We start from the raw sequence: 19,196 nt of genomic DNA, 5'->3' as shown, positions 1-19,196 counted from the left end.
GTTAAGGATAATTTCCCGTAGGGTGTTACAAGAATGAGCCCATTCTCATCGGATAAAACATGAACTAATAACAATTGATTATAAAAAATATCGGTTGAAATTTAAACAACTTCACAATTTATTTAACATATACACATATTTTATTATAATCACATCGGTTAATTTTTTACTCATGAGTTAATAATGCATGATGCTTCTATCTTCAATAATACATTTTAGAAGAATTAAGAGGCAACACACGATTTAAGAAGTGATACAAAAAAATTATGATTGAAATAATATACATAATAAATGTACTCAAATCATCACAACTAGCATGAATACAATAACTATTTCTCAAGAAACACTATCAAATGTTGAAACTAAAACAAAACAAACCCACTTCCATTTAAGCCAATACCACTTGTATAAAGAGTTTAGCTCCAATGAGTAAATTTTTCTGATACCATAACATAATTCCTTGGATGGTTTAATTAGAAGTTATCAAACTGCCACAAGGAGAGAGAGATACATTATTTCCTTGCCATGGTAGTATGGTAGTGCATGACTTAAATTGTCCTCCACTAATAATCAGAACCTAAAAGATTCAGAAGAAAATCTTTATAATGGCCTGATGTGTCTGACTTAACAGCGTGAGTTAATGGTTTTCCATATTTCTTATAATATGTTATTTTTATATAATGCATGTCTATCTCAGTCCTTGTTACAATTACCCTTATTAGTCTACTATCATCAGTTCCCACACCCTTCATTGACTTGCGTAGAATCTGCAAAATATCAAGGGTAAACATTATTTTGTGGCAAAAACTAACATATACCATAAAGCAAAGTGAAGCCATATAAGTTGCATGAGCCAGTGAAATATAGGCTTTTTTATAAACACCTCTAATTGAAATGGCTAGCCAAGCACTTTCAATTAATATTAAATTATTCAGTCCTTTGTTCTAACTTTTCCCTAATCTCTATAATTTCTTCAGGTACACAAGCTTTAATTAGGGTGTTGAAGAATATATTCAAAGGAGAAATCATAAAGTCCATTTAAATGAAGAAAAAGGTACATATATAGTTTTTCACTCTCTAGACGCTTTATAACAGAATATAGATTTTAGGAGATGACAACTTGGGAACAAGAAATACCTTGGCAAAGTACATAGCAGGATCAGTAGCACAACGTAGTATGGTTAAGAGGGCACTCCCAAAAGAGCCAGATGTTTCCTTCTTTATTGCCTCCATGAGAAAGATATGAGTTAGAGTTTGCTCACAAAATAAAGAGGGAAAAAAATAGATCACTAATTGTTTGGAGGCATTGTATACCTTTTCTAGTGAGTGTCCATATGAAGCTATGTAAGCAGAATTGACTGCAGCCAAATGTGTGCTGCTTTTCTCACTAAAAATCTTTATAAACATCTTCTCATCAGTTCCTATCCTTTTCTCCCCTGATTTATAGAGTTGTTTTGCATCCTCCTGGACTATTATATGATCCAACTCTGGGCCTTCATAGCGTGGTATACTCACATACGCCAACAACAACTATATTAAAGTATCCAACATTAACATGTCAAGATTTTTTTGCATTAGTTTTCATATGTGTTGCAGACTACTAAAATGCAATGTCAGCAAATGCTGTAAGAATCTGATTATTCACAAGAATTAATGATAGCAATACCAACATCACCTACCAGGCCCATAAGGACACGTAGCAAGCCCACTTACTTGGCAGATTACACATAGAAGATTCAAGAACCAAGCACGTGGGAAATTCATTCGTTAGGAGATATTTCAATTCTGTTAATTGTGCTATTGCTCTGTATCTTTCTGCTATGATAGCTAACCAATTCTGTTATGGAGTTGCACTAGGATAGCCTTTAAATACCATTTAGTAATAAGAATAATACACACAGAGCAATTTTTCAGTCATTTCTTATCTTGAGGAGTTTTTCTTGTTCTCGAATAAAAGGCACATTACTGCTTCTTTTCCTTATCACCTTCAGGGACCTTATCAATTAACTTCAAAAATTATAAATTTATAAGATTTATAAAACAATTTGTAACACATTGTATTCCCAAACACACTGGTATATATTGGGAGAAATACAAGTGGATCTAGCTAAATATATAGTGGACCTACACATCATTTAGTCAGATTCACTTGTGTTATTTTTTGGGAAATCCTCCAAAAGTCCTGACCAAAAGTTAAAAGACTAATCTCTTAAAGTCTTGATCAAACTTATTTAAGAGATAAATCTATCCCAATACATATATCGAATCTTTGATTACAAGATTATTATGAGACATGTTATCTCTAAATCCTATCATACTATGCTGGTAGTGCATTTCACCCAATAATAAAGTTCTAGGAGTGGAATATAAGGAGATGAAAATTCTTACTCTAAACAAAATCAATACTAGTTCATAGTCAATTAAATCGTTATTATTATCCTAATTATTTCATATAATATCCTAATAACTTTAACTTTTATTTTCATGATATATACTCGATTTTTATTTTGAGTCCTCGATATAAGAAAAGTTTTATTTTGGATCTCGATTATCAGTTAAGTGATGATGCGACATCATCTTAACGATTAACATATATTGAAAGAGTTATTGAGATGATGCTACATCATCACTAAACTGATGTTGAAATCTAAAACAAAACTTTTAATATATAAAAAATTTAAAATAAAAAAATATCAAAAACTCAACAAAAATCAAATACATATAAAAAACTTCAAATATATTTAAGCCTCTACTATAATTTTATTTGTGATGAATCTAAAATTTCCACCATATCATACATAAATTTAATTTTATTTCTCTCTCTACTTGTGTGAGTAAATCTTGTATTGGGAATCCACATTAATGCATAGGAAATTGTTCCTATATCTATCTCATTCCAAATGACATGCATTATGACCTAAAAATGAAGGTATTTTAATCCTTTTTTACACTCACAAACCTATCCGCTAGACATATTTAGTTTAAAAGAGAGTGTAGACCAAGGATATAATTGCCACATACTATCAACTAATTTATTAACATTACATTGATCTAAGTAAATCTTTAATTCTTTAAGTAAAATCTTGAGTCTAATTCTTGTAAATAATAAAATGTAATTGAAAAGAAAGATCAATTAAAAATAATTTACTAATTCTTTAACAAAAATTAATCATTGATAAAATTAAAAAATATATATTTCACACCTATAGCATGATAACCAATACTATCAACTATTTTTTATTATTGAACTTCATAAAAATCATCGCTTATAGCAAGCTAGCTTTCACTCTAATTATTGTTTGCACTTGGGATATATGAATCATACTAGAGATAATGCACAACCAAAAATGCCTTGCAAAAAGATAGGAGTAGGGAATGGATCCAGCACCTTCTTGTAATCACCACTGGTTTTGTTCTCAATGTCTTGCTCAAGATAGGAATGATAAGTTGACAGATAAACTTCTTTCAATCGCCTTAATTGTGATGGGGTACGAGAACATATTATTTCTGTTAAAGCCTGATTATCAACAACTGAGGCAGTTAAGGCTTTTCTTACTACCTTAGCATCCCTAGTTGCAGGATCATGCAACCAAAGTAACATTGCTTTCTGAAAGCATTAAGAAGTGATATGAGAAAAATAAAATGACATTTTCTTCTCGTTTGAGAGTGGGATGATACACAATATTTAATTACACTTTTGTTCCACCTATTATTGTCATTTTAAGAATTTGGTCCCCCATTTTTTTTTCTTTTGAATCTCCTTATTATTTAAATTATGCAATTTTGGTTCATCTAATTATAACTTGATATCCAATATTTAATGGAAATGCCACAGTGACGCACTATTGCATTAACACAATATCCATGTTGATGTAACACACTCTATTGCATTGTTGCATTTGTATTTTTGTTAAATATTGGATGTCTAAGTTAATTGATGAACCAAAATTACAAAATAATGAATGATCAAATTCACAACAAAAATGGAGAGATCAAATTCACAAAATGATGATGGTAAAGGTACCAAAAGTGCAATGCAATTAAGCCAAAAAAGCACACACACACAAACAAAAAACCTTGAGTCATTTTACAGGTATACAACCACGCAAACAAAAGTACTTGAATAGAATTATGCTGAGAACAACACAAAACTGTGACATTTGTCTAAGTACCTTAACATGCCCACGAAGCTCTTTTGATAATCGTTTGGAAAGTAGTTCAGAGTAGTTGGTTTCAAATTCTTGTTGAATGAGGCTACGTTGTTCTGCATTCCTGTGAGCAAGGATTTTGATAACTTTAGACGTGTCACAACCAAGACCTATAATGAGAGAAATACATTATAAGATGACTCAGAATTCAAATGGTCACTCATTTACCTGAATTTCATATCTTGTCTTGTACAAGCATTAAGAGAAACCAAAACTATCTTACCATATTCAATGTGAGATGGAAAAGTAAAGCGAAGAAAAAAAAACGAGAGGAAAAGTAGCACACATTGTTTTCAAAGAATTAGCATGCATTAATTTCTTCTACATCCCAACAGAGTTTTACGTCAACCTTTTTTATTAGCCCATTACACCATTAGTGGCTGAGTCAAGCATAAAATTGAGAAATGAGACATGAAGGAAAGGTGAGTGTTAGGAGCAGAGGGAGGGGGAGAAAACTACACTACTTGGTTTCGAGGACCAAGACCTCCTTACAAACAAATTTTCTAAATTCTTCTCTTTCTCTGCCTTATTCATTGATTCTTAGAGCTTTTATACACAATTGCATGTCTACATTCCCACTACAATAACCGCTACAATAACCGCTATAATAACCACTACAATAACCGCACCCCCACTACAATAACCTCTACTAGAATGATAACTACCCCTATGATAGATTTTCATGGCAGAGCATCTTCTTCCTAACATTTCCTAGCCCATCAAAAACACCTTGTCCTCAAGGTGTTGGGTGTAGAAAACAGAACCTGGATCCCAAATGAAAATGGGTGTAAGAATTAGTGCCTGAAGATGATTGTGGAGACAGAGCCCTTTGGCAGCGACAAGAATGACGAAGATGAGGAGGAGGAAGGGGTGGTTGAGATTTGTGTCCCTGATCGTGGCAGCACACACAACAGAAAGGGAGAAGTGGATGTCAAAGGGAAGGATGCCACGACTAGAAGACTTTGTGTGGGACCGATGACTGGCGACCGGGAGGGATTCGAAGGAGAATGCGTGGTGCTTGCTAACGGGAAGGTGGAAAGTTGCCATGGGAAGGGGAGGCAACGTGGTTTCTGCTGTTGGTGGAGGCGGCGTGATTTCTGTTGTTGGTGGTGGCTTAGCAGAGGAAGAAGTTGGGTTGATTGTCTTAGGAAGCAGATGCGGCATGGGTGGTAACTTCGCGGAGGCAGAAGATGGAGAGGGTTGTTTAGGTACCATGGTATTCAATATCCGAATAATGGCATCAAGTTTGGAAGTAATGGAAGTTTGGTCTGCAACAATGGAAGTTTGAATTGCAGCTAGTTTGGCCATGGTGGCCTCAAGACGATCCACACAGGCGGTGGAAAGTTCGGTGTCCGCCATTGAAGAGTGGCAGGTCGAACCAATTGTTAGGAGCAGAGGGAGGGGGAGAAAACTACACTACTTGGTCCTCGAAACCAAGTAGTGTAGTTTTCTCCCCCTCCCTCTGCTCCTAACAGTGAGTATGTATATGATAATAAGGAAAGGGTCAAAGTGAAATGTGAAAAGGTGAGGGGTGGGGGGAGGGGCGAGGTTATAGGAAAAAGAAATAAACTCAAAGGCACCAAATTTGATAGAGTCTAAAGTTTGTCATATGTGACAAATGCTTGGTGTCATTATGCTTTGTCAAATTTTCTCTTTACCACCATTTTACTTGATCTTCAACTATTTCTTCCATTTTCATGTCTACTAATTAACCAATCTAAAGACTTGCCTCTCCATTATCATATTAATTTTGTTCAAGCAATTAATTAAGTCCTTTGATATTGAGTATCAGAATTTTAGCATTTAACAGAAACAAACCAACTATATAGATTTATTTTATGGTATAAAAGTGATCATGCTAATTTCAATTTATGGCATTTCTTCAAATGTTCACCAAAGAAATCACTTGAGCTATGCATATGGTGGCTCTAAGAGTGCTTTAACTTGCAACAATGATATAAGAAACATTACAATATCAATATGTGCCTTTGTGAATTCTGCGTGTGTTCATTAACAACCTTTGAAAGCTTTATGCAACTTGATAGCATCTTCCCTAGGCGAGGGTATCAATGGAGGTATGCTCAAAGTTGTCATTATTGCCAATCTTTCTTCTGTATCTCTGTCAAACAAATCAAATGTTATTGCATAGATAAGTTGTTTTGTTTTTTTAATCTGTTTATGGCATTTTGAATGAAACACACAATAAACTTAGCAAACATTTCTTGCCGATCTCAATTGTCAATATACTAATATTGGTATTTTTTATTATCTTAAATTTAGGATACGAAATATGCCTCAACAAATTTTAAGGGCAATAATCCACAAATATAGTAAAGTAGAGCAATGGCTACGAGATGGCTGCTTGTCTAGAGTTACGTATATCCTTTTAATTTGATTATTGTATAAATATAAAATACCAATTTTACATGTGTTTTATAGACAAAAAATAATTGTAAGTATGAAAGGAAAAATTAAATATAATTAAAATTAACTAATTTTAACTTAATAAGATTACTTTTAAAAATATCCTTCAATTAATAAGAATAAAAGACTTTTTTAAGTTTGATATCAAGTAACTTAATACATATTTTTGTTTGGAAATTAACATAATTTAATGAAACCATCTAATTCTGCATTATCTCATGTATAATAAATTTGTTAAGTTTTTTAAATTTTTTTGTTTATTTTTTACTAATTATTTTAAAAATTACAATTATTATAAAAATGATCAAATAATTATTTTAATAAAAAATAATTATTAAAATCGCTAAAAATTTCCAGAAATAAATAATTATAAAACTATAAAAATAAACAATAAATTTATTTTTAGAATTATTTTCAAATTTTTTTTTGAGTTTTCAATAATTTTTAAAGTCACGAAAAATCATTTTTTTTAAAAATAAATTAATTAAATAAATTTAGATGATTAAAAAACAACATAAACTATGAAACTATGAACATAATGACTAAGGAAGGACTAAAAGTAGATTTTAAAAAATTTGAGAGGCTAATAAATATAATTTTTTAAAGACAAAAAATAATTATTCAAATTTAAAAGATAAAAAATATATTCAAGACTTTTTAATTAAGATTAATAGTTATTTTTGTTTTTGAAGATATATAACACTGACAAATTTGTTTTGAAAGATAAAAATTTCAAATTTTAGTTTACAAAAGTGAAAAAAGTGGGATGAATTTATCTATCCGTTAACTTCTACATATTATCGTTGAGACGAATTTGTCTGCTATCTTTACATTTAGGATGGAAATGACTATTTACCTAAAACATAATTTAATTTTTATCTTCCTCTTTTTTAATCATTGCAAGCATAACATCATAATGAATATTTGAAAAAATAGAAAAACAAATATAAGTTAGAACAAATATAATATTAAACATAATATTAATTAATAAAAATAATATTTCAAAACAATAGATAGATTATGCTTATTAATCAATATTATGTTTGTTTTCCTATTTTTGAAATACTAAGTGTAATGTTGTTATGCTCACAACAATTAAAAATAAGGAGGGAAATATGAATATTAAATTATATTTTGGATAAATAATCATTTTTTTTTCTAAATGTATAAAATGTTGCTAAAATCGTCTCTGAACATGCAGATAGGCTTTTTCAGGATAATCGACAAAAGTTAACAAATACATGAATGAATTTGCCACACTTTTTTAAAATTAAAATTTGAATTTTCATATTTCAAAGCTAAATTTATCATTGATCTACACATTCATGATGAAATAACTATTTATTTTTTTAATTATCATAAAAATTTTACACAATACATAAAAGTGAACTCATTCTAAAAATATATAATATTTTTATAGAAACTAAAATAAAAAAAATCTTAATATTTTTGGAAATAAAAAATATGTATTTATTCAAACCATTTTTAATTATGAATTGTGAACCCGTGAGTTGTTTATTCGAGTGATATCAAATTTCATTCTTTTAAGTATAATTTTAAATTTAAATATTGTGTAGATAGAAAAAATATAATTAAGAGTAAGAATTACACTAATAAAAATTAGTCATCTACAAACCTTTGGAAACTCTATTTCAATAACATATTTTAAAAAATTATGAATTTTTTAGGAATTTTAATTTTGAATAAGGGGAACAAAATAAGAGGCGGAGAGGGACATGTCAGTCGTACAGTACAGTATATGTGCAGAGAGAGAGAGAGTGTAGTTGGGTAAAAATTTCCCGTATGTGTTGTGTAACAGTCCCTCAGACTCAATCAGCAGCTAGAAAGAAAGATTGAAGCATTGCACAACACAGATAAAGGTGATGACCTCATTATTTCACAATTGCTCACAAATCATCACAACCCTCATCATAACTTTGGACCATCTTGTGATATTACCTCTCAATTACATCTTGACACACTCATTTCAGTATTTTTCGTGTTAATTTTCATTTGGGTCGGATAAAATGGTGTAAAAATTAAACCTTTATTTTTTAAATTTTTTTGCCCCTCTTTCTCTCTCTAGGATTTTGGCTTTTGAGTTTCTCTCTCTCTCTTGATGTTGTATCATCTGTCAGATATTAATGGGGCACTGCAGATTCCTGTGGTTTGCAACTTGGGTTGGGGCCTTTTCAACTCCAGTTGTCCCTATTTGTAGCAAAGAGCAGTTGTTGGGATGGGACCAAATAGACCCATCCTGAACCTCTCTGGTTTTTCAAGACAACAATCAATGTCATTTATGATTTGTGTGTGAATTCTACCCTTGAATATTTTCACCAAATGTTTAAGGTTTTTACTTAAACCTGAATTTATTATCTGTGTGTTTGTGTTTTTTACTCTTTAGGTTGTCTTTATCAGATTGATGTGATTTTTTTTAATTAGGATGAAATTAATGCTATCTAATTGAAATGTTGTCTTCGATGGTATTTGTTTCAAGTGTTTTGGGAAAATTTTGGTGGGTGAGTTTCTTCTCTTTTACTGTCACACTCAGAATTAGGTTTTACTACTTGAACTGTGAATGAAAACATGTTAGGTGGCGTTGAAGAAATCTTTTTATTGTTGGTTGGTTAATGTGTCAGAAGCTTGACAGTGCGTGTGACTTTGTGCATCCATTTTTTCTTTTTGTTTTTTCTTTTGTTTTTTATCATGAATATTTTGCATCCAGTGTTTTAAGGTGGAGATTAGTTGTTAATTCAATTGAGTTCTTATAATACTCCGTTTTCATACAACTACTGAATGGATTCTACAGTTGAGTAATTCATTGGATGTTAATGAGGTTGGTTTTCTTGCTTCTGTTAAGTTGTTGGATCAAAACTATTGAGATTAAGAATATTTAATGGATTTTGTATTCGAGTACAAGGTGGCTTTATTAACTTCCAATCTGGGAAAAAGACTTTGAACCAAATTGTTAATCACTGTGTATATTCCTACACCCTTTTTTACTTTATGAGATTTTAATTTTTAACCTTACAAGTTTCACTGATTCTGAGGCCTTTCATGCCTAATTAGTTATTACTATGAATTACTGTCTGTTCCATGGCATGGACAGAAAACAGAATATGATGCTGAGTGTGTTCAGTGAAAATGAGTTCTACAGTGGCTATACTTATGGGTGAAAGTTTTGTGGGCCTGTGCTGTTAAAACTGTTGTTATTATCAGTAGGGCTAAGCTGAAATTTTTTTTTTATTGAATGGGAAATAGCTATTTTGAATGCCCTTTGCTTTCCCTTGTAGTCTTATCTATTCTTCCTTCTTTGTTTGTTTCTGGAAGGTCTCTTTCTCAATCTGAAATCCTAGACGGTTATTACATTGATTTCATTGACTGGCGTTCGCATTAATTTCTAGGTTTCATTTCCCTTAAACCGTCATGTATTGCATCCATGATTTTATGGTTGTCAGACTGAGATATTTTTCCATGTTCTAATTGGACTTCTTTGCCTTTTCATTCATCAGCAAGTCAGAAATTCACAAGTGTCTGGTTTTCTGAATTTTGAAGTAAATCACCTTTGAAATTTCACATACCTCATAAGTTTTTTGGGAAACCATTGGTATTGAACTCTGTTCAGCTTCCTGCTATTTTCTGCACATCAGGCTGCACCTTGTAGTCCAACACATCTGCTCCCTAAGTTTATAGCATTTAGCATGCTGGCAAGGTTAATATTTGTGGTACTCACCATAGAACAAATCAGAGTTTGTGGCATATAAGATGGCCTTAACCTAGATTTAGAGCAGTTAGGTAGAAACTTTTCCTCTCCTTCTAATAAAACTCGGTAGTTGCTTCAAACAAGACTAGATGACTGTGGATGAAGTGGATAGTAGCTCTGAGTGGAGCAGAGAGCAGGATAAAGCATTTGAAAATGCATTGGCAACTCATCCGGAAGATGACTCAGATCGTTGGGAGAAGATTGCCGCTGATGTGCCGGGGAAGACTATAGAAGAAATCAAACAGCATTATGAGCTCTTGGTTGAAGATATTAACCAGATTGAATCTGGTTGCGTGCCTCTTCCATCTTATAATTCTTCTTCAGAGGGCTCAACAAGCCATGCCAGTGATGAAGGAGCTGGCAAGAAGGGCAGCGGTCCTGGGCATTATAGCGGTGAGTCTAATCATGGAACTAAGGCTTCAAGATCAGATCAGGAACGACGAAAGGGGATTGCTTGGACTGAGGATGAACACAGGCAAGTTTATTATTGCTTATATAATTTGAATAAACCTATATATGCTAGTATAGGTTACATTTAAATGGTTATTCTTTCAATCTCAAGTTTATGATGTTTAAACATATGCTTTTTGTGGATAGTTGTGGTTGTCTCTAGTTGTGGACTCTGTATCCTATCCAATGCATCTGGCATTCTGAACATCATGATATATTCTGAGTCACAGTTTGCTTATATTCCTCAAAAAATTTGTTTGCAGCTTTTTGTAAATCTCATTTTTATTTTACATTTATCTGTACTGACTAATAAGATGACATAACATCCATACTCCTTAAAATTGTAACAGTTTTAGGTGTGGATAGTTCTAGTTGTATCCAGTTTGCACTCTGCTAGTTCCATCTCAACAGGCATTATGATTATTAACAACTATTTCCAATGTTGTCAAGGTCAACAACCTACTTGGGATCAGGAGGGGGGGAGGGGGGTGCAAGATCATAAAACGTAGGATAGTAAGATCTTGCCCAAATTGTAAAATTACAGATAATAAATTCAAAACAACTCGAGAGATTGGAAGGTTGGCTCAAGACAGCAAGGTAGATGTGTGAGAGACATGCCAGATTGGAAGGTTGGCTCAAGACAGCAAGGTAGATGTGTGAGAGACATGGCGTAGATGAACAGTGGTTCAGAACTTGGGATGAATGAGATGCTGTGACCTGCGAATGGCTTGAACAATAGATGGGATCTGTTTTGGGAAGTAAAATCAACAATTTAGGGAACAAAAATGGGTTAAAATCCATGTTTATGAGAATCAGGTCGCGCAACCTGGCCCAAAAATCTATAATTTTAAAATCCAATTATGTTATTCTTTTCTTTTTCTATTCTACACTTTCTTTTACCAGGATAGAGGACCTAAACTGTCTTTGAATGAGAGAGTATAATTATTTTAATCTTCTGTGCAACATCTTTGAAGACATAAACCTATAAAAGTGCAAACTTATGATTTTAATTTAAGGATGTTCCATGAAAGTAGTTCTTTACTGCTGCGCTGATTTATGTTATTTGGTTTTATTTCCTGCTCTATATACTCTGTACTTATCTTCATTGGATGACATAAGTCATATTTTAAATTATGTCAAATTGTTGTGCTTATAACAGTTTGTCTTTTTGATCATAGCTTCAAGAAATTACTGTTTCATCTTACTGTAGTAGATACAAGTCTAGCAAGAAGCTTAAATGTTACATCTTTTACGGATATGCTCCTACAATCTTCAATTTAACAATTGTGGTCTAGATTGAACATTAATCTTATGGTCCTATATCAACTGCTAATTAACTAAATTAGAGCATATGATGGTAGTAGATCTTAAAACTGTAAAAAGATTTAACACTCACACCCTTGTTTTGTCAAACCACAAATGTGAATTCTTGCATCTGTAGATGGCATTGAGCTGTATATGCAGATTAGGGTTCTGTTATGCAATGGGGAAAGCTAGCTTAGGACGTTTATCTATGGCTTAGAAAGTGTATTATGTTGAGATTTTATTTGATTTTGTTCATGCTGGACTGAACCATTTTTTTGCAGTACATTTTCATAATCAAGTGCTTTTGTATCTTTAGTTTATATTTGTGGTCATGATTTTGAGATGTGTACTAGAAAGAATAGATTGACCATGAGAAGAAACATTTAGGTGGCCAGTTAAACCTTAAATAAATAGTTAGTTATAGGCTTCTCTGAAATAGAAAAAGTTGACTAATACTGTCCCTCAAGTCTTTCCTAAGCAAATATATTTAAAACAAAAAAGGAAATTGGGCTACCTATATGGGAATATTAATAGCACACAATAGTGGGCCGGATGGCCATTGGCTGATATTGGAAAGCAATCACTGGGCATTTTATTGTCATGACTGTAGTGGCAGAAATAGCAAGCAAAATTGTGGCAAATAGTGCTATAGTATCACCATGCCAATTGCAATCAAAACCCCCTTTTTGTTTCTGTTACACTGTCGATTTTAGGGGTAAAAACAGGATTTTACTCCCATTTATGGCCATAAGGATAAGGGAAAGCTAGGACTTTAGCTCTTTCCTGACCTTCCGTTTCAAGACACTCAGCATTTCTGAACTCTGAAGGATGCCCATCCACTGTTGTCAGAGACATTCTTTTCTCCAGCCATTTTCTACTTTCTATCATTCTCTCCTGTTGCTGGCTGCATTCTGTCTCTGTTTCCAGCCAACTTTCTGGCCACCTTGGTTCTTTTTCCAACCTTTTTCTATTGCAATCGGTATTTACTTGTATGTTTTGCTTAAGACCTATGACCTTTTTTTTGATAATTATGAATATATCATGAATTTTGAGTTTTTTTTCCAGCATTTATATGTATGTAGTATAAATATAAATTATATAATCTAAATAAAATATCACAGTAGTGGCCATCTTACTATACTGCTGTAGCATTTTTGGGGTCAGTTGCTATGCATCGCTATTTGATATTGATGACTATTCTGTATGGTAAGTAGGTAACTTAGTTTCTAACCTCCCATCTAAATTACAATGTAATTCTTTTAGTCAAAGTGACTAACAATGAAAAAGCCATTGGCATAAACTGCCGCTTCATACATCTATTTTGGGCCTAATTTTAGTCAACATGTTCTTAGTCCCTTGTAAGTTAAAGATGTTTTCAGGGTTTTAGTTTGGTTTGATTAAAGGGGTTGATTGTTTGGGAATAGACCTCCTATTGGGAGAGTCTATGAGAGGATGCATAGGGAAGCTGTAGGGCATCATAACCCTTTTAGTTAGTTGTATGAAGGGGTTGATTGTAAAAAGTGGCAGTGATTAGTTAGTTGCTAGAGACTAAATATGTGAAGGTAGGGTCTGTTGAAGGGCATACAGATTGTAATTTGGGAACTTGTGAGTGAGTTGGGTGACTCAAACTTCTCAGCAGCCTAGTGTAATCGTTCTTCATCTGTTCTTAAGTCTGTTTCACTTTGGGTCTTGGGGATTAGTGATAAAATCATTCTTGCTTTCAATTTTTGGTACTGGTTTCTATCATTGATGCAATGCAAATATGGCTGAGGCTGGGATACCTGCATAGCCTTGGAGTGCAATTTTATAATGCCTTTTGGGGCTCTATGAGAAAAAAAGATGAATCATATAGCGGAGGGTCCATTTCAGGATAAGGAGTTCTTCCTCAATCTTTAATTTGGCTTGGAGTTTGTGTTTTTCGTACTTGTTCTGATTCTCATTCGCAAAGTCATAGATCCTGATTTAAGCTTTTCTTTTATTGAGTGGCATTGTGTATTTAATTGGTGCATACTCATATTGCTATCCTTTTCCTTTTTATATTGCAAAATTTTACATTGCTATAAAGGTATTAGACACATTTTGGATTTTTTATACTTTTAAAGGAAAAAAAAAACATTTTCAACAACCAACTCATCTTAGATCAAGAATTTGTGATTAATTAACCCATTCGTGTGTGCTAGAGAAATTGAATCCAATTGGATATACTTCATAATTAGTTTTTGTAGATTTCCTTAAGGTAAGAAAAGATTACATCGCATCAGGCTTTGCTTCTTCAGGGGGGTAGAAATCATAGGAAGTGGGAGCAGGAGATCATTGTTGTACCCAGCTATGGTTCCTTGCGAGACTGAGCTTAGTCTGAGCTTGAAACCATGCTGCTGGCAATCTAATTACATGTACTGTTTTGTACCTCTGGTACTCACTATATATATATATATATATATATATATATATATATATATATATTATCTTTGCTGATCAAAAAAAAAAAAAAAGAAAAGATTACAGATAATAGGAATATCCTAACGTAAGATATCTCAATAGGTAGAATGCAAAACTATTTCCGCCAAAATTGTTAATAGAGTTTCTGTTTGGTAGAATGCTTTTGAAATAAAGATCTTCTAATGAGCTTCAGCAGTGTTAGTCACTTTACTTCCCCTTGTCCTTGCAATTATTTGTTTGTTTGTATGATTAAGACACTGTTTTTGCTCCATGGTTCATGCCGTGGTTGGAGTAATTACAAAATGTTGGTGAAGGATTTAAAAGTGCCATGAGGCCTGGCATTTAATGTTGCTAATTTGAAGTAACTGCAAATTCTTGGACAAAATTTCACATTACTCTGTAGTCTGAACAGAGCTTATATGAAAGACAAAATAAGATTTATTTATTATCATTTAATGGATTAGATGGGACTGGGAAAATGGAGATAGAGAGTAGAAACAAGAAAATATTTTTAAACCATGATTATGAAAAGACAACTGTATTTCATTCATGTTAATGATTTTCTGCTTGTATCAATCCTTTCTTTCCATGATACTTTGTTTTTTACAGTTAAAGTTTAAATTCATAAGTTTGTCAGGATAAAGCACTGGCATGCTAACAAATTTTGCAACATTTTCCACAAGTAGTTCTATTCTAGCTGGTTGTATACTGCAACGATTATGGTGATGCATAGATCTTGTCCTACTTAATTTCTGTTTAAGAAAAAGCAGGATTACTTTTTCTGGGGCATAGGGGAAGTCCCATCATTGGGGTGAGGCCTACAAGATCCTCCACTAGGAGACCCAAGGGAGGGGGAAAGGGGGTTAGTGTATCAGGATTGAACCTTTCACCCCAAGTACATCAGAAACACCATATGCCACTAAGCCAAAGGCTCTGGGTAGTGAAGGCAATATCAATCCATTTTTTGTTGTCCAGTTTATTTTTAGGGTTTCAAGATCCTTTATAAAGTACTGACAAATGCCTTAAGTTAATGTTTCTCAGCGTACTCTCTTTAACCAGAGTCTCACGTTGGACTTTCTGTATAAGCTCTTTTGCAACCCTAGGTAACATCTGTTCTGCAGCTGTGGTTGGTAAGAAATTGTGCTTATGTTGAGCTTATAGTGAATGAAGTTACAGACCTTGCAAAATCATAATCCTTTATGGGTTAATTACACTTATGAACCTCAAGAGTGGCTAATGTATGAAAATTGTGTTAATTATTTCTTTGGGGTTTTTTAGCACATTTCCTTAAGAACCCCATTGTTTGTTTTGGGTTTTACAAGAAATGTAGCACATAAGCAAATAGAATTCCTTTTAACTTCAAAAATAAGATCTGATAGAGATGGTTGTGTAGGTGTTTGAAGCCTTACATGCTTTAAGTTTGTATTGGATGAACATTTGGTTGTTTTGTAAACAAATTTGTTATTGGTAAATCCAAGATTAGGATACTATATAGAAAAAGTAGTACAAGATTCTTAAATGAAGTGTTCTGCTGCCATTTCATTTGCTGTTCTTTAAATCTACATGTGCAATAATATTTGATCATATTGGCAGCAGTCATATCACAAATCTGATTGTTGTCATCATTGTGCTTTTGTGTAGGAAGTATATTTGATATTAGGCCTACATATGTGTGGCTACAGTTTAATTTTGTTATTCACAATTGCTTGAGTTCTATAAGATTCTTCGACATATACAAATGGTCAAACAACTAATCAAGGATTCCAGAGTTGGATTTATTCCTTAGATTTTTCTGATAGTTTAGGGTCAAAAGAATTCCACTCTTAATCTTCCTTCACAAATATCAAAGCAATCTCATTTTTTTTAGTAGTACAGTTATTGTTATGATGCGTTTGTAGTTTTTATATTATTGTAGCTAAGTTCACTAGTAGGCATGGAACTTCAGTTATTACTTCAGGCACTATCTTGGTTGTCCTCAAACTCAGCCTCTGTTTCCCTTGCCTTGCCTTCTTTTAAATATATAGAGCAAGTTCTTTATATTCCTCATTAAATTCTCAATCAAACAATGACCTGGGGATGTTTTTTCCAACATTAGATTAGTCTCCATTAAGGACATGTGCAATTTCAAAAAGTATCCTCATCTCACAATTTGATTTAAGAACTTTGGCAATAATATAAAAAACTTGATATAAGTTTTGTCCACATATGTGTGTCAGTGTGTATTTTGATGTCTTATGATTGTCATGTATTGTTTTTATTGTATAGTAGACAAGCTCATGAGTAGGCTTGGAAATTTGGTTATTACTTATTATTCCTGGCACCATCTCTTGATTCTCTTACAACTTAGCTTCTGTTTTCCGTTTCTTGCTGGTTGCCTTTTGTCAAATCTAAAGCTTTTGGTTGTGGTGCTCTTTCAGCACACACTATATATCCCTGCTTCATGCCGGCACACATAGACTTTAAAATGGTCACATAACAAAGCCTCTCTCTGATTCATGCAGCATGTTCTGAATTGTTTATCACAATTCAATGATAAATTCTGATCCCTGTCAAATTTATGCCTGACATATCATTCCTTTGTCCCTCAAAATAATTCCACTTGTCAATGTGCTAACCCAGTTTCTTTACTGCCAAAAATTCTGGTCTCCAATCCTAAATTGGTTTTACACTGAGCAGGGAATGAGCTGCTGACTATTCTTCCTTCCTGCCAAAAACAATGTATTTTTTATTTGATATTACCTGGAAAACAAAAAACATTAGAAAGAAATAGGATCAAATTTCAGGGTGAAGCTGGAGATTGATTGGTAACCCCTATAGTTAGTTTCATAGAATAATTGGATAGTTGAGTTAGTTAGAGGCAGAGATAATTAGACAAACAAGGCATGTTGCCTATAAATAAGAAAAGGGGTTGATAGGGAGATTGTATCTTGTGATTTGGGAGGGAATTCAGATTGTTGTGGGAGAGTCCAGGCCTCTCGAAAGTCCTGCGAATCATTTGCACTCTTGTTCATAGAGGCTTTCCTTTCTGATCCAGTTTCTGTTAGATTAAGCATGGAGTTTACATACTGTGCTGTCAGTGTGACTCGATGTTTTCTTTTGAAACTTAGAGCACTTATAATGGTGCTATGTGTTGCCTAGGATTACAAGTTTAGAACAGGACATTTGTAACATTTATCAAGTGAGGTTAAACAAGCAGGAAAGCTGTTACTAATGATATCTCTACTATTCATAAGCTAATTGCTGACTTTAATATATGCCAGTTACTAATGATATCTCTACTATTGATAAGCTAATTGCTGACTTTAATACGTGCCAGCAGCTGATGCTATATTTAATTTCTTCAGTAATGAGTTACAATCTGAGGATCAATGATTGTATCTGTGTGGACTTTACAGTTTTATGGTTACTGTTATTGAATGCTTTTCTTTTTTGGATATCAAATAGATGTATCCATATGCTAAGCTTTATTTTGTTTTAAAATTTCAAATTGGTTGAACAGGTTATTTCTTCTGGGCTTGGATAAGTATGGAAAAGGCGACTGGCGAAGCATATCAAGGAACTTTGTGGTGACACGAACTCCTACACAAGTAGCAAGCCATGCCCAAAAATACTTCATTCGTTTGAACTCAATGAACAAAGATAGAAGGCGATCCAGCATACATGATATCACCAGTGTTAACAATGGAGATATTTCAGCACCTCAAGGGCCAATAACCGGTCAAACAAACGGTTCTGCTGGAAATTTTACTGCCAAAGCAGCCAAAGCGGCCACCCCGGCCTCAACTGGGGTGCCAGGTGTTGGAATTTATGCAGCTCCAACCATTGGACAACCTATAGGAGGACCCTTAGTATCTGCTGTTGGCACCACAGTGAACCTTCCTGCACCTGCACACATGGCATATGGGGTCCGAGCCCCAGTACCCGGTGCAGTTGTACCTGGTGCACCGGTAAATATGGGCCCTGTGACGTACCCTATGCAGCATACGTCTGTTCCTCACAGGTGAAGTGCTGTTTAGAGGCCTAGTGTACAAAAGAAACAAGAGACTAGTGGTGGCTTCTGCAGTGAATGAAATTCTTTTCTTGACAATTGCTTTTTGCTTATTATATGCAACAATGAGTTATATGCATAATCTGTCATTTCAAATAAGCCATATGAGGAAGCAATTGAATGTATCCGTGTAGGCTGCCATGGAATGTTTGACAGCCTTGACATAGGAGAGCATAAAAGTACGGTTGTTTTGTAGACATTTGAACTGGCTATTATTAAACCGTGCTATAGAGGAAGGTTCTATGGATTTCAAGTGTAAATTATTGTTGCACTCTTGGTTTTTGTAGGAAATAAACTCTTCGCTTATGGTCTACCTTAACTTTATGTGTGTAAGTTACTACAATTGAATTGGCACGAATTATTAAGGTTATGCTTGGATTAAAGTTTGGAAAATACTTTTATGAATTTCAATGCATGATAAAACAAACCTAAATGCATCAAATGAAGAAAGAAATAAATTGTTTTCAGAAACGTACTTTTGAACTCGACCAACTTTAATCAACATAACATTTAAGAATTTCTTCCCTGGGTTAGTAAGTTGTTGGACCAAATGTGGGTA

General features: G+C 33.4%; 2 protein-coding genes across 4 annotated transcripts; one reads left to right on the top strand and one right to left on the bottom strand.

The window, feature by feature from the left end:
• Positions 1-319: 319 nt before the first annotated feature.
• LOC100799388 (annexin D5) lies at positions 320-6,302 on the bottom strand. The gene is made up of 6 exons (XM_014772359.3): positions 6,227-6,302; positions 4,173-4,318; positions 3,389-3,607; positions 1,315-1,530; positions 1,138-1,227; positions 320-767 (listed from the first exon to the last, which is right to left on the bottom strand). Exons 1-6 carry the CDS (start codon positions 6,300-6,302, stop codon positions 564-566), a joined length of 951 nt encoding a protein of 316 aa, XP_014627845.2. The 3' UTR covers positions 320-563.
• A 2,053-nt stretch (positions 6,303-8,355) lies between these two features.
• LOC100797809 (transcription factor SRM1) lies at positions 8,356-18,956 on the top strand. 3 transcript variants are annotated; one of them, XM_003555731.5, is made up of 3 exons: positions 8,356-8,512; positions 10,145-10,870; positions 18,089-18,956. In XM_003555731.5, exons 2-3 carry the CDS (start codon positions 10,485-10,487, stop codon positions 18,591-18,593), a joined length of 891 nt encoding a protein of 296 aa, XP_003555779.1. In that variant the 5' UTR covers positions 8,356-8,512; positions 10,145-10,484; the 3' UTR covers positions 18,594-18,956. The 3 variants fall into 3 exon arrangements, with proteins under 3 accessions (XP_003555779.1, XP_006605472.1, XP_006605473.1); XM_006605410.4 differs by lacking the exon at positions 8,356-8,512 and adding an exon at positions 8,527-8,981; XM_006605409.3 differs by having other exon boundaries at positions 8,419-10,870.
• The last annotated feature ends 240 nt before the right edge of the window (positions 18,957-19,196 follow it).

This window comes from Glycine max, chromosome 20 (genome assembly GCF_000004515.6).
Source record: "Glycine max cultivar Williams 82 chromosome 20, Glycine_max_v4.0, whole genome shotgun sequence".
Taxonomy (NCBI): domain Eukaryota; kingdom Viridiplantae; phylum Streptophyta; class Magnoliopsida; order Fabales; family Fabaceae; genus Glycine; species Glycine max.
Note: the sequence above shows the minus strand (reverse complement) of the source record. Positions and strands in the feature narration are given on the sequence as shown.

Coding starts and splice junctions, on each gene's coding strand:
- LOC100799388 (XM_014772359.3), bottom strand. CDS start 6,302: ATGACAACTTTGAGCATACCTCCATTGATACCCTCGCCTAGGGAAGAT. Junction 1,531..3,388: donor CCAGTGGTGATTACAAGAAG/GTGCTGGATCCA, acceptor ACTTTAATATAG/TTGTTGTTGGCGTATGTGAG. Junction 1,228..1,314: donor ATGGACACTCACTAGAAAAG/GTATACAATGCC, acceptor TTTCTCATGGAG/GCAATAAAGAAGGAAACATC.
- LOC100797809 (XM_003555731.5), top strand. CDS start 10,485: ATGACTGTGGATGAAGTGGATAGTAGCTCTGAGTGGAGCAGAGAGCAG. Junction 10,871..18,088: donor TGGACTGAGGATGAACACAG/GCAAGTTTATTA, acceptor TTGGTTGAACAG/GTTATTTCTTCTGGGCTTGG.